General features: G+C 55.3%; 1 protein-coding gene across 1 annotated transcript in view; it reads right to left on the bottom strand.

The window, feature by feature from the left end:
* HDAC4 (histone deacetylase 4) overlaps positions 1-12,785 on the bottom strand; it is a 278,417-nt gene that overhangs the window by 76,235 nt on the left and 189,397 nt on the right. Inside the window, 2 exon segments of the mRNA XM_077757417.1 lie at positions 79-200; positions 3,888-4,008. Coding sequence (XP_077613543.1) covers positions 79-200; positions 3,888-4,008 — 243 coding nt within the window.

Below are 12,785 nucleotides of genomic sequence, written 5' to 3'. Positions count from 1 at the left end.
CCCGGGGCGGCGGAGGGGGGGGGGGGGGGGGGAGGGGCTGGCTGGGAGCCCTGCCCCCAGGCAGAAGCAGGCACTGACCTGTTTTTCTGAGCGGGAAGTCATCTTTGGTGTCGTACATTCCCAGGACCGGGTGGTTGTAGGACGCCGACACCCCGCTCTGGGGCGGGGAGCTCTGGTCGAGCGAGCTGTGCTGTGTTTTCCTGGAGAGAACAGGCAGACAGGCGGCCGAGTTAGCCAGGGCGTCACAGCAGCCCCCGATCAGCTCTGGCCTCACGCAGCCTCGAGGCCAGACTCAGGGGACCAGCTGAGCACCGCCTCCGCTGTCAGACCCTGGTGCCAGGAGGGGTGGGGACCCGTGCAACGCCCCACCATCGTCCTGCTCCTCTCTGGGGGGCTCCTTGCACTGACTGTGCTCTGGTCACCCACCAGCTCACCACCAGTCACAGAAGGGCCCGTCCTCAGGGCAGACGGGGGGCTGTGTGTGCACAGAACCAAAGCTGGAGCTGGAGGTGGCCGAGATCTGGGGTCACGTTTGGAGCAGGTGCTGGTGAGGTCTGCAGTCCCCAAAGGGACGTCCTTTTGGCAGAAAATACCATCTTCGTCTGCACGAGAGGAGCAAAACCCACCCTGCCGGCCCACTTCTCTGAAGACGATGGGTCCACAGTAGCCAACACCTTGTGGCTGGAAGCTGATCGATCTATGGAGTCTGATGCCCCTAACGACTGACCAGGCAGGACTCAGTCCCTAACTTGGGGAGACAGGATCGGGCTCTGGGAGGAGGTGCAGCGGGGCGGGAGGGGAGTCTGGGAGGGAGAGCGGTGCTGACGGCCCTCGGGAAGACCATCAGCGAAGTGTGGTTTTGGTGGGACGGGCGGCTGAGCCCTGCTGGAAGCAGCCACACAAGGCGTAATGAATTCCGTGGTGTCCCTTAAACTGTGTAATCTACTTAATGACTTGAAACAATTTGCCAGCTTACTTATTTGGCATTTGTTACACTGTTTATCTGAATCCACAGCACTCCACATCCACGCACCTGGTGTTATCTGAATTGAGAATGTGAGCTCTTAAATGCCTACAGGTGGATATTTAAATATCTGAGAGCTGAACAGACCATGCAGAGAATGTGTTGCTCACAGAGCCCCGTCCGGGGAGCGTGGCCCCGATGTGGGGGCCGTGGGGCCCAGCCAGGCTGCATGGCAGCGAGGTGCTCAGAGAGCCCTGGCCACGGCCCGCCAGGCGCCCGCCAGCAGAGAGCACGCAGCTCCATCCCCAGGACGCCCTTGCGTGCCCAGGCAGGTCCACCCACACACCGGTACGGCCAGCGGGGTGGCTGCCTCGGGCGGGAAGGCCTCCCCTCGGGGCTGTCTCTCAGCGTCTCCCTAAGGGTCTAAGGGCAGCGCCGTCTCTCTACCGAGTCCCATCTCCAGAGGGGCCCTCGGCCAGCTCCCGGCTGCTCAGGGCCACGTAACAACATGGGAAAGAATTCGCCTTCTCTTTTGTGAGAAACGCGGGAGGCCCTGCGTATGCCTGACGGGACAGGAAGGTAGAAGTGACGCTAATCGAGAGAATATTACTGTAAGTTATATCTAGTGTTGTCCGACTTTAACCGTAGACTGTTTACAATTAGGCCACAAGCCAGAAGTGCCATGTTTAACATCTAGTAGATTTCTCTTCGGCTTTGCTGTCTCGAGATGCTATCAACATTAAGCCCCCTCCCCGGTTCCCAGTCCGGCCTTTGGAGGATCCATGACAGGAGGAGGGCACGAAGGCACAAGCCCCCGGGGAGGGTCCGGACACAGGCTGCCATGGTGCCACCACTGGGGCCGCCCAGCGACCAAAGGAGCGATTCCCAGCGGCACAGCCCTGCTCCTCGCACCTGCGGCCCCGGGGTGCCCGCCGCACAGGCCCATGGGCCTTCCAGGGAAAACCCGCCCGTCACACCCTCCCAGGGACCTCGCACGTGTGCGCGCTCCGGGCCTGGGTCCTGGAGGGTGAGCCAAAGTCGAGTCCTGTCCCTGGCTGCACGCACACTGCACAGTGACACGCTCTCACTCACTGCCCCCCCCCCCCACTGATGTGCTCTCACTCACATTTGTGCTAATTATCGTGGGTGGAGCCAAACTAGGGTCAGAGTTCAACTCTCTCTCTAGGAACACCCAGTCTTCACCACCACAGTCACTCCATGATGTCAGGTTCAGAGTGACAAAACAAGACAGCAGCCAAGTTCATTGCAAACAGATCTGTCCCCTGGCGACATCCCTGAGACCACAATCTTCCCCACCCCAGCCTGTGCGCCCCAAATCCCTCTGGGGGAGCTGAGCCCAAGGCAAGCTAGCCTCCTTGGGTCGGGGCCCTACCTCGGGGAGCCCTGCTCAGCAGGGAGCGGTCCCTGTCAATCCCTCCTGGGACCCTCAACTGCCCTCGGCCCTGCGGCCCTTCCCTCAAGTGCAAGCTCCCTCCTCAGTGCTTCGTTTCTGTTTCTGCCAGGCCCACCCCTTGCCTGCAGCTTCCAGGATGGGATGTGTCGTGCTCTCTCATGGCACGAGCTCTGTTGTGTCACATGTGAACCCGTCACCTCCCACCCCATCTCCCCACCCCAGGCTCCCCCGCACTCACATGAGCACCTGGCACCGGCCACCCTGATCTTCCCCCACCACTGCGGCCACCATGCGAGAACTCTGACGTGGCCAACCCACGACTCTTGCTTGCTACCACGTGAGCTCCTCCAAGCTCACGCTCTTCTGCCCCTGGTCAGCATTATGTCCCTGGAACCTGGCGCTTCCCGGCCTGCTGAGCACGGCCGCTAAGCGCTGTGTCGCCGCTGAGTCTCCCTCCCACCAGCAGGTCTAAGAGCCCTGCGCTCGAGCCGCCTCCATGGGCCTGTGGTCCCGGGTTCCCCCAGGGCCTCCCAGCGTGAGGCCCCGGCCCTGCTCTCCTTCCCGCCGTCTTCAGTGAGACCTCTCGGATAGCACTTCAACTGCTTTCCTTGGGGCGTCGGCACGGCAGCCCCCAAACCCAGCGGAGGGTCTTCGTCACCCCCACAAGTACCCAAACGTGGGGCCCCCAGGGGCCGCTACCAGCATCTCTGAGGAATCCTCTGCGTGGTGGCTCTGGGGCTCAGGGCAGCGCCCGTGGCTCTTCGGGGACACTGTTGCCTTTGCTCGTCTGTGAGCGTCGCGTCCCTGGCTGAGCTGCGCGCACGCCAGCAGTGTTTCGGCGTGAGTGCAGCGCCAGGGACTGAGCGGCGAGCAGCGGCTGCACGCGCACACAGGAATCAAAGCGCTGGGGCCCCTGCCAGGCCCGCGGGATCATCTCGGCGGGATGCGCTGGGGCTTCACTTAGTACAAACAGCGGTCTGGGAGCTTCAAAATAAATAGTTTTCCCCCAATGAAACGAAAGATGATCTTATTTTGATTTATGAAAACTACCTAATGGGTTTGGTGTGAGAAATGAACTCACCCTTGAAAACAGGAGAAAACCAGATTTCAAAGCAAAAACCTGCGAAGCATCCCTGATCGTTGTTTAAGGGTCGCAGAAACTCGCCCCTCCACGCCAAACGTGGCCTGCGCCTTGGCCACCTGTGCAGTGGGCTGGTGCTCAGGGGACATCCCTCTGCACGCGGGCATCATCGCAGACTTCTCTGCCACGGCACACCAGCCTCTGCAGCTGATGGCACGAGCGAGGAGCGAGGCTCTCCTGTGGCCTCTGCCAACCACGCGGGCTCCGGGAAACGGCTCCTCACGAAAGCATGAAAACCAGCAGAGGCGCCACGGGCCTGCCTAGCGGTCAGTGAAACACTGGGTAGAAGTCCAGTGGGAGCATCCAGACGGTTTAGACCCCAGTGCCAGTTTTTTTGTTTGTTTGTTTTNGCCCGCGGGCGCACTTACCCGTACCAGTAGCGAGGGTCGCTGGAGATGCAGTGGTTCAGGTTCCGGTGCGCCAGCGCCTTCTTCTTATTGAGGACGAACTCCTGCAGCTTCATCTTCACTTCCGTGCTGGCCACCGCGCCTGCACGGGGAAAGCACACACCGGTGACCCGGTGACCGGCGGCCGGGGCGCGGGGCAGACGCTCGGAGTCGGGCAGCGACCCGAAACCCGACGCTGCTGGGGCCGAGAAGGCTCCTCGGAGGGGGGAGGGCGGGACAAGGGTTAACAGGGCCGCTGGGGCACCGTCGCCCTGGGAAGTCGGNGCGCACCGAGAAAAGTCCAGAGGCCGCCCCCACCTTCCCACGAGCCTGTCCCGTGCGGACGTTCCCGGCGCCACGCGCGGGCCGCACAGCGCTCTCCGCACCATCCTTCCGCCTGTAATAGGTAACGTTTCCTGCTCGCGCCAAGGGTCCAAGCAGTGCTATTATAATAGGAACACTCATTTATGTGAGGGGACGGAAGAGGGAGTGGGAGCGGGTAGAGGGGGGGAGAGTTTTAAGCAGGCTCCGGCTCCGCCCGGGGCGCCATCCGAGACACCACGAGGCCTTGACCCGAGTCGAAATCGAGAGACACTTAACCGACTGAGCCGCCCAGGAGCCCCTCAGAGCACCTTCTAATTGCTTTCCACAACGCCTTCATACACTGACCGCCAGCTGCCACCCTGGCCATGCACCAGAGGTGGGCACCTGGTATCTTCAGGAGCACCCGGGATCACCAGTGACCCTGTCCTTGTCATCAGCACCCGGGATCACCAGTGACCCTGTCTTTGTCATCAGTACCCGGGATCACCAGTGACCCTGTGTCTATCAGTACCCGGGATCACCAGTGACCCTCTCCTTGTCATCAGCACCCGGGATCACCAGTGACCCTGTCTTTGTCATCAGTACCCGGGATCACCAGTGACCCTGTCCTTGTCATCAGTACCTGGGATCACCAGTGACTCACAGGGGTGCCTCTGCCCCCAGTTCCTGGCGCTGAGCTCCTAAACCCCTTGTAAACTCCAAAGTGAGTTACTCCAGGGCACTGGGCATCTCTTGTTCTAACGCGGGGACTCTGGCTGGACTCTGGATGGCTCCTGGAGGGGCCGGTCACCCAAAGACCAAGCCATGATCAGAAGCTTGGAATCTTCAGCCTCATCAGAGAGCGGGTAGAGGGGGTGCAGACAGTTAAGAATTGCTCATAAGGAAGCCTCCATTAAGTCCCAAGAGTGTGGGGTTCAGACAACCTCCACATTGGCAAGCAAGCACGTACTGAGAGGGAGACGCACCCCAAGTCCACAGGGACAGAATCTCCTGCAGGAGGGGCCGCGGGGACCTCTGAGGACCTACAGTGACTGGCCAGATGCACGGGTGACACCCTGGATCTGCAACTGACGTCTGCTGGGGGGGAGGGACTCGTAGGACAGAGCCCTCAGGTGAGCAGTGTCCAAACAGACGGACTGCAGGACACGCAGGGGTGACGGAGCGCCGCATCGCAGTCAGTCTCGCTCGTGTCGTGTTCCGGGTCCGTGCGGGTCGACGTAAAGGACGGATGCAGGAGGAAAGAACTGGGTTTCGATATTCAAATACTTGTTTTCATGTAATCTGCTCTAGTTTTTCCATCGCTTTGAAATTTCCCGGGAGTTTTGACATTGATCTTCCTTTCACTCGTTTGGTAAATGATGAGTTTTATTTCATCCTTGTTCTCCTGGTGTTGGGCTTTCATTCCCTTATGTGCTTGCTGTTGTTATGCGTTCACGGTTCTCTCTGACGCATATGAAATGTGACTCTGTGGATACTTGACAAACTGCTCATGAATTGTTAATATCATTAGAGAAACCGTCTTTCTTGCCACTGTTCTCGTCCACAACCTGAATTCTGTCTGGCTGTAGGTGTGTCCATGTTCTCCAGGGCAGTGTCCCCCTGCAGTTAGGTCGCAGTGGCCTTGAGTGTGTCGTGGATGACAGTGAGCACAGACCCCTTGGGGACAGGGTCTGAGTTAGATCACCCAAGGGAAACACAAAGTTCACTAAACCGAACCCAGGGTACCTTCAGAAGCTCCCATCAGGACGCATGGGCCTTCCCAGGCTCTGGGGAAGTGACCCCACGGGCGCACAAGAAGCCTGCCAGAGCTCTGTATGTGCCATGTGCCAGCCACTGGGCACAGTGTCCCTGCGACACTCGTGAGGAGGGCACTCACAGTAACAGGCCGGGCCGTGGGGGGCTGACCAAAGGCACAGAGTCACACCTGCTTCTGATCAGCACTGCTCGGTCCCCTGAAATGTGTCCAGTGTCAGAGTGAACACACATTCTGAACATGCAAAGCCTGTGTTTTCCTGTCTGCAAGTGCACTCGTCAGAAAATCGCACGTGCACACACACCCAGAGACCTGCTTACAACGTGCCCGAATACACAGTCACGTGGCGNCTGAAATGTGTCCAGTGTCAGAGTGAACACACATTCTGAACATGCAAAGCCTGTGTTTTCCTGTCTGCAAGTGCACTCGTCAGAAAATCGCACGTGCACACACACCGAGACCTGCTTACAACGTGCCCGGATACACAGTCACGTGGCACTCCTAACAGCGTATCAGCACCAGGTGGGTGGCAGAACACATGCCACGGGCTAACCGTGTCCGTACCCAGCGTGCCTTACAACCAGGAGCAAGATGGAGGAGCAGAGGGCACAGAGGGCCGTTGACAAAGGGGGATGAGAATTGGCTAATAAATGTGTGAGGAGGTGTAACCACAGTGAGGTAAAGAGCTGTGGTGGTTCCCTCTCGGTGCTGCCGGCCACACAGGGGAGGATCAGACCGCCTGATGAGGAGGAGATAGAGGAGGAGCAGGAAGACCCAGATGGAAGAGAAAAGATGGCCCTCCCAGTCCTTCAAAACTGTGGTTCCAGAAGAGTGGACAGTGCGCAGGAGACAAGCAGCAGAGACTCTTGGCGGGCAGGGTTCCCAGCAAACCCAAACTGCGTGGTAGCCGGCCATATCTTCCCCTAAAACACTTGCCAGTGTGTCTCCACTTGCCCTCCACGGGGTGCGGATGCTTGTGGCTCCCCTGCGGGCCCCCTAGGGACAGCCTGGCCCCGAGGACCACATTAGGGGGCCTCTGACTCTCCCTGCTTCGGCCACAGCCCTGGCTGACGTCATGGGCTCTAGAAATTCAAAGGGCAAAGAACAGACACCTCACCCAGCAGGGAGTGCGTGAGATAAATCCCAGCGACAGGCAAGCGCAGCAGGATGTGATGAAGGGCAGCCGCCCCACCCGGAGGACCCCGTGGCCCTGTCACTGGCCAGGGCTGTGGCACCTGCGAGATACTGGCCAGGCCCTTGTGCCCTGAGCTGCCTGCTGTGTCCTCACAACAGGACATAAGTCTGCAGGACTGACGTGGGCTCCCTCGGCCAGCTCAGGCTGGGACAGGACATCTTACCGGGGTCTCGTGGAACTCAATCAAGACAAGTCCACGTATGACATAAATAAACCACACGAACGCCACAGCACCTCCCTGGCCCGTTGGGCTGAGTCCACTGTATAAGAGGGGTCATATGGTGACGTGGTCAGAAGGGCGGACCCTACCTGGCCCCTCCCAGCCCACCTGCAGCTGGAGGCTGATGTACCTGGCCCTTCAGGCACGACTCATACCCGCGCACTCACACAGGGCCTGCAGCAAACCCACGGAACGCCAGGCCACAGATGTGCGACTCCGTGCCACGGAGGGACCTTCTTCTCTTCTTGGCACTTTATACGGAGAGAATTGCAAAAGGAGCCGTCGTCCTTCCAGACTGGCTTGTCGCAACAGATTCCGCCACCTTGTGTTTTTATACTGCAGGTTGTTTGTTCTGGTCACGTATGTTGGGATCTTTGCATTCTAACTGTATCCTCAATTCCAACCCAACATGCGTGACAAAACACTTCATTTGACACTTATAAAATGCTTACTGAGTAAAATTTTTTCTTTTTAAAAAAAAATTTTATTCTAGTTAGTGTGCATGGTGTTATATATATAGTTTCAGGTGTACAATATAGTGATGCCACACTTACACTTCCATATGTCACTCTCTGCTCATCCAGATTCCTCTATTTATTTACTTATGTATTTGAGAGAGAGAGAGAGATAGCACAAGTGGGGAGAGGGGCAGAGAGAGAGAGAGAGAGAGAGAGAGAGAATCCCAAGCAGGCTTCGCACTCGGCGTGGAGCCCAACACAGGGCTCAATCCCATGACCCTGGGATCATGACCGAAATCAAGAGTCAGATGCTCAACTGACTGAGCCACCCAGGCGCCCCTAGATTCCTCCACTTTTTTACTTAAAAAAATTAATTCATGTTGGGTACCCCACATTTATTACACAGGGTTTACAGACTTAACTGTGCCCCAGGGTATGATCTGGCCAATGGGGATAACGATGTAAATAAAAGAGACGAAGTCCCCTCCCCTCAGGGGAAGGGATCTAAGGACCAGGCGCCTCTGGACACAACCCCTCAAGGGTTTAACGTGTGATTTCTGCCTGGGATTTACTCACTCTTCTCATGCCCCACTGGACTCTGAGGAAGTTCCACTTCACAGATGGGATAGAGAATTACCTTCTGGGTCAGGTTTTTTGTTTCTTTCTTTTAAAACAAAGTGAATGACTTTCCTCAAATCCTCAAATGATGGCACCTTTCTCCACTCGGGCTGTGCTTGTAAATCACAGGGAAAAGAAATGTAGCTGTATTCGTCCCAGACTGCTCCGAGAACAAAGACTTGCCTTCCACTGGATTCCCCCTTTGAATCTGTGTTACAAGACATTATGTCTTAGAGTCTTAATCTAAGTGAAACTTCCCGGACTACCGATCATGTGTTCATGCTGAACAAGATGAAAACTGCCACAAATTCCAGGAATGCACTGTTCCTTAGAGCTGACAGCATTGACTGGTATCAAGAAGTAAAAGAAAACTGCAGAATTATTTAAAATTCAAAGTATGGTAAATGTTTACAAATGTAACAAAACTTTAATTAAATATTCAATAGGAAATTCGCTTTTAAAAAAACCCCAAGAAACTAAACAGATGCCTTGCAAGGCATTTTCAAATGCTTACAAACGGGAGACGCCCCAGGCCATTTGCATTTCCCCACAAACGCCCTTTAAGCTGGTGGGAACAAGGCTCTCCTTCATAGGTGTGGGCCACCAGCGCCCACTCACGTAGGAGCTCCGAGCGACATCCACCCCAGCAGCCTGCAAGACCTGCCTTCTCACAAGACCACACTCAGGGCTGCAGAGCCTACACGAGTGTGCCAAATACCCAAACTGTACACAGTTTATTATTAATAATAAAACCTGACCACCCAAATCCACAGATTGAAAACCACCACGGCTGCTGTGAGTGCGAGCTAGGAGGGAGGCAGAGAACATTCCAAATCTCCAGCTGGGGAGGGGAGGGAGGTTTAGTAGGTAGAGAAGAAATTGTTTTTGACTTGTAAACAGATCTAAAATGTTTTCTGAAGACAAATCTTTTTGCATTTTGTGAAGCTTCAGATGGTATTTTTATTGGAAGATTCTGGTAAACTACGAGGAACTAATTGCGCTGCTTTTTAGCAATCTGAGAACCTGGTGTTCGTTGGTTAGTTGAGGCACACATCAACTAGCTGAGGCTTTCAGTGTTAACATCCATCCTTTGATAAACAACGATTACCCTACTCGAAAGCAAAACACGTAAGTAGGCTATGCAACTGAGGCCAAAGTGAAGCCTGAGAGAGGACAAAGGAGCAGGCCCCAAGGCAGAGGCCACAGTGTGTGTGCGGCCCCACGGAGCACACCTAGGGCTCTGGGCCCCCAGGAGAAGCCCAATCACAGGGCTCCTATGAGGGCCAGGTGCCGTCATGTAGGGGGACAGCTCTCCAGAATAGAGGGCAGCCCCCAACGGCAGGCGATGGAGCCCCTATGCTAGCAAGAGGACTCACCTAGACTCACAGTCCACAACCCTGGCTGCAGTGAGAATCCAGGGAGGTCTAGAAATATCAGTGCTGACGCCCACGCTCTGCTCCAGACCAGTGCGTCAGGACATCTGGGGCATTTTCCTGACCCCACATGCCACACCACTCAAAGGTGGTCAGTGTCCTGGCCACACCGCACCCACGAGGGACCCTGGACACAAAGGAGTCCACATACACAATACAGGCAGTGGTTGGGCTGGTGTGGAGGTGTGGATGGATAGAGGACCGTGTCACTGAGCCAGTGGGCTGGGCAGTGACCCATGCGCGCGGCCACCTCGCCTGCCCCATCGGTCCACCGCAGACACAAGTCTGCCCTCAAAGACCAAGGGAGTATATTGCCAACCCACATCTGCAATTTATCTTCTCCAGATGGCCTTCTGTCCTCATGCCTGGAGTCTTGACTACGGACCATTGTGGAGGCCATAAGCCAGCATCTTACCCAAACGGTGTGATGAAACATCGTGCACCATGCAGATTTAGGAATTACTTTCAAATATTGGTACAAAAATTAGATTTGACACACAGGAAAAACTCTTCAGATATTCTTTCTATATCAAAATGCAGCCAGACTATTATAATAAAAAGACATTTAAAGTATATGATTTTAAGAGCAAAATATGCTGTTAGTAACTAAAGATTATAAAAGTTGTTACTTTTATGTATAAAACCAGTTACTAACAACTTGCAAATAGGTAAGTGGAAAGACAAACTGAATATGAAAACAATACACTAGCTGCATATTTTAGGAAAAAACCAACAGCCTTTTGGAAAGACAATATTTATAAAAACGTACACAGAACACAGGTGGGAACATGTTCTGAACCCAGTCTGGAGAAGACCGATCAGGCCGCTGAAGCAGCAGGAGCCTATGCTGTTTAAAAGACACCATGAGGCAGAGCAGACGGAGCCGAGCACAGGAAGGTGTGTGGGAAACGTAACATTGACAGAGAGCTTGGTGCGGCAACGTCAACAGAACTACCCAAGTTGAGGAAAAGGGCGAGAAGCCACCACAAAAATGAGAAAGATATTTGAACAGGCACTTCGCCCAGGAAAGGAATATCCCTGTGACAGGAGTCCTGAAAATGCACTGAGTCTCACCAGTGATCAAAGTGTGCATCTGAGGCCACAGGAGCGACTGCTCACATCCAGACTTGGCGTGGCTGATGGCAACCAGGGTTGGTGGGGAAGCGGACACGGGAGCCGCCGTACTCGGCTGGGGGAGGCCAGGCCTCACGCAGGAAAGGGGGGGGCACATGCATGCCTCACACCTGCCCGTCCGCTCCAGGAGACACATCCAGGGACATATGTGCCAGCACAGTCTGTGACTGTGCTGTTCAGCAAACACCCAGATACCTACCAAACAAGGGTTGGACGAATACGGTGGGGTGTCTGTGAGTGGGCACAGGCAGCAGGCTGAATTAGTGATCTCCTAATTAGTGTCTCCACACAGGGCAGTGAGGACACACTCCACAAGTGTGATGGTGAGTGAGTGAGTGACAGCAGCAAACCACGAAATCCTACATATCCATGAGTCCATCTACATCAACTTCAAAAGCAGGCAAAACTGCCCTCCGTGTTAGGTGCCAGGGAGGAGTTACTCTGCGGAGGAGGGAAGGGCCCAGATGTGGTTCCGTCCTGATCCGGGTGCTCTACTGGGAGGTGAGCCTGGGAACAGGGTGTGTGCCTTTTCTGTACATATATCACACACCAAACAAAAGATTCTTCTGTAATTTTAAATTACGGTCTTCAGGAGAATGCTTTAATGCATCTCATGCTGTCGTGCATAGGTAGATTCAAGTCCACAGGATGGGCTGTTACAATGGTTTGTCCGGATGGCCAAGCATTTTCAGTAGCTGAAGACACTGGTTTTGTTTTTTGTTTTTGTTTTTTGTTTTTTTAATGTTTTTATTTATTTCTGAGAGAGAGACAGCATGAGCAGGGGAGGGTCAGAAAGAGAGGGAGACACAGAATCCAAAGCAGGCTCCAGGCTCCATCCGAGCTGTCAGCACAGAGCCCGACGCCGGGCCTGAACACATGAACCATGAGATCATGACCTGAGCCAAAGTCAGACGCTTAACCTACTGAGCCTCCCAGGTGCCCCAAGACAGTGGTTTTGTGAGGCTTATGTGTGTGAGTGAAGTGTGTAAAGACTAGTATTTTTACTCACAAGCACTGGAAGGTTCAATCACCCTACAGTCACCACACCGAAACCTGATACAGGAGAGAAATGCACATCTTGCCTACATCATCACCAGGGAGCAAACAGGTTTGGCTGAGCTGATGTCTCGTGTGAAAACTAACTGAGCCTGTGAATGTGTCACCCACTATCTCTGCTTTCTAGGTCCTGGGTGTGTCCCTGGAAACAAGTTGCCAAAAGAATATAGGGGGCCCAGATGCACGTAAGGGACATGTGCCTTCAGCCACAATCCTGTGTGCGGGACACACCAGGCCTCACACACACTCACGTGTCCCTCACTGCACCCGCCAGACGTGCTCTCTGCCCCTCAGCTGCGGGGGAGTGTGGCTCCTCCCCGAGGGATGTGGGGAAAGACCCCCTAATCTTCCAAAGGGGGACCAGCACGCAGAATCACCTCCAGGCTAGGATGGAGCCTGGGTCTGTCCTGGAAGGTAACACTGGTCCTCAGACATACGAGCACAGATGCAAACGTCAAGAGAGCAGATGTCGGCCACCGCGTCCCCGCTCGGCCCCTGGCTGAGCCCACAGGCTGGGCCTGGCTCTAAGGCGCTCCCAAAATGCTCCTAGAAGGAAGGAACTTTGAACCACTTAGGACTGAACTTGGGACTCACAGGGCAGAGCCACTGCCAACCTGACACGTGTCCTTCAGGATGCACTCGTCAGCCCGCACGCGGTGGCTCCCGGCTGGGGCGCGGCTGCCGTGGGG

The sequence above is a fragment of the Crocuta crocuta genome, unplaced genomic scaffold (assembly GCF_008692635.1).
Source record: "Crocuta crocuta isolate KB4526 unplaced genomic scaffold, BGI_CrCroc_1.0 scaffold290, whole genome shotgun sequence".
Lineage (NCBI taxonomy): Eukaryota > Metazoa > Chordata > Mammalia > Carnivora > Hyaenidae > Crocuta > Crocuta crocuta.
Note: the sequence above shows the minus strand (reverse complement) of the source record. Positions and strands in the feature narration are given on the sequence as shown.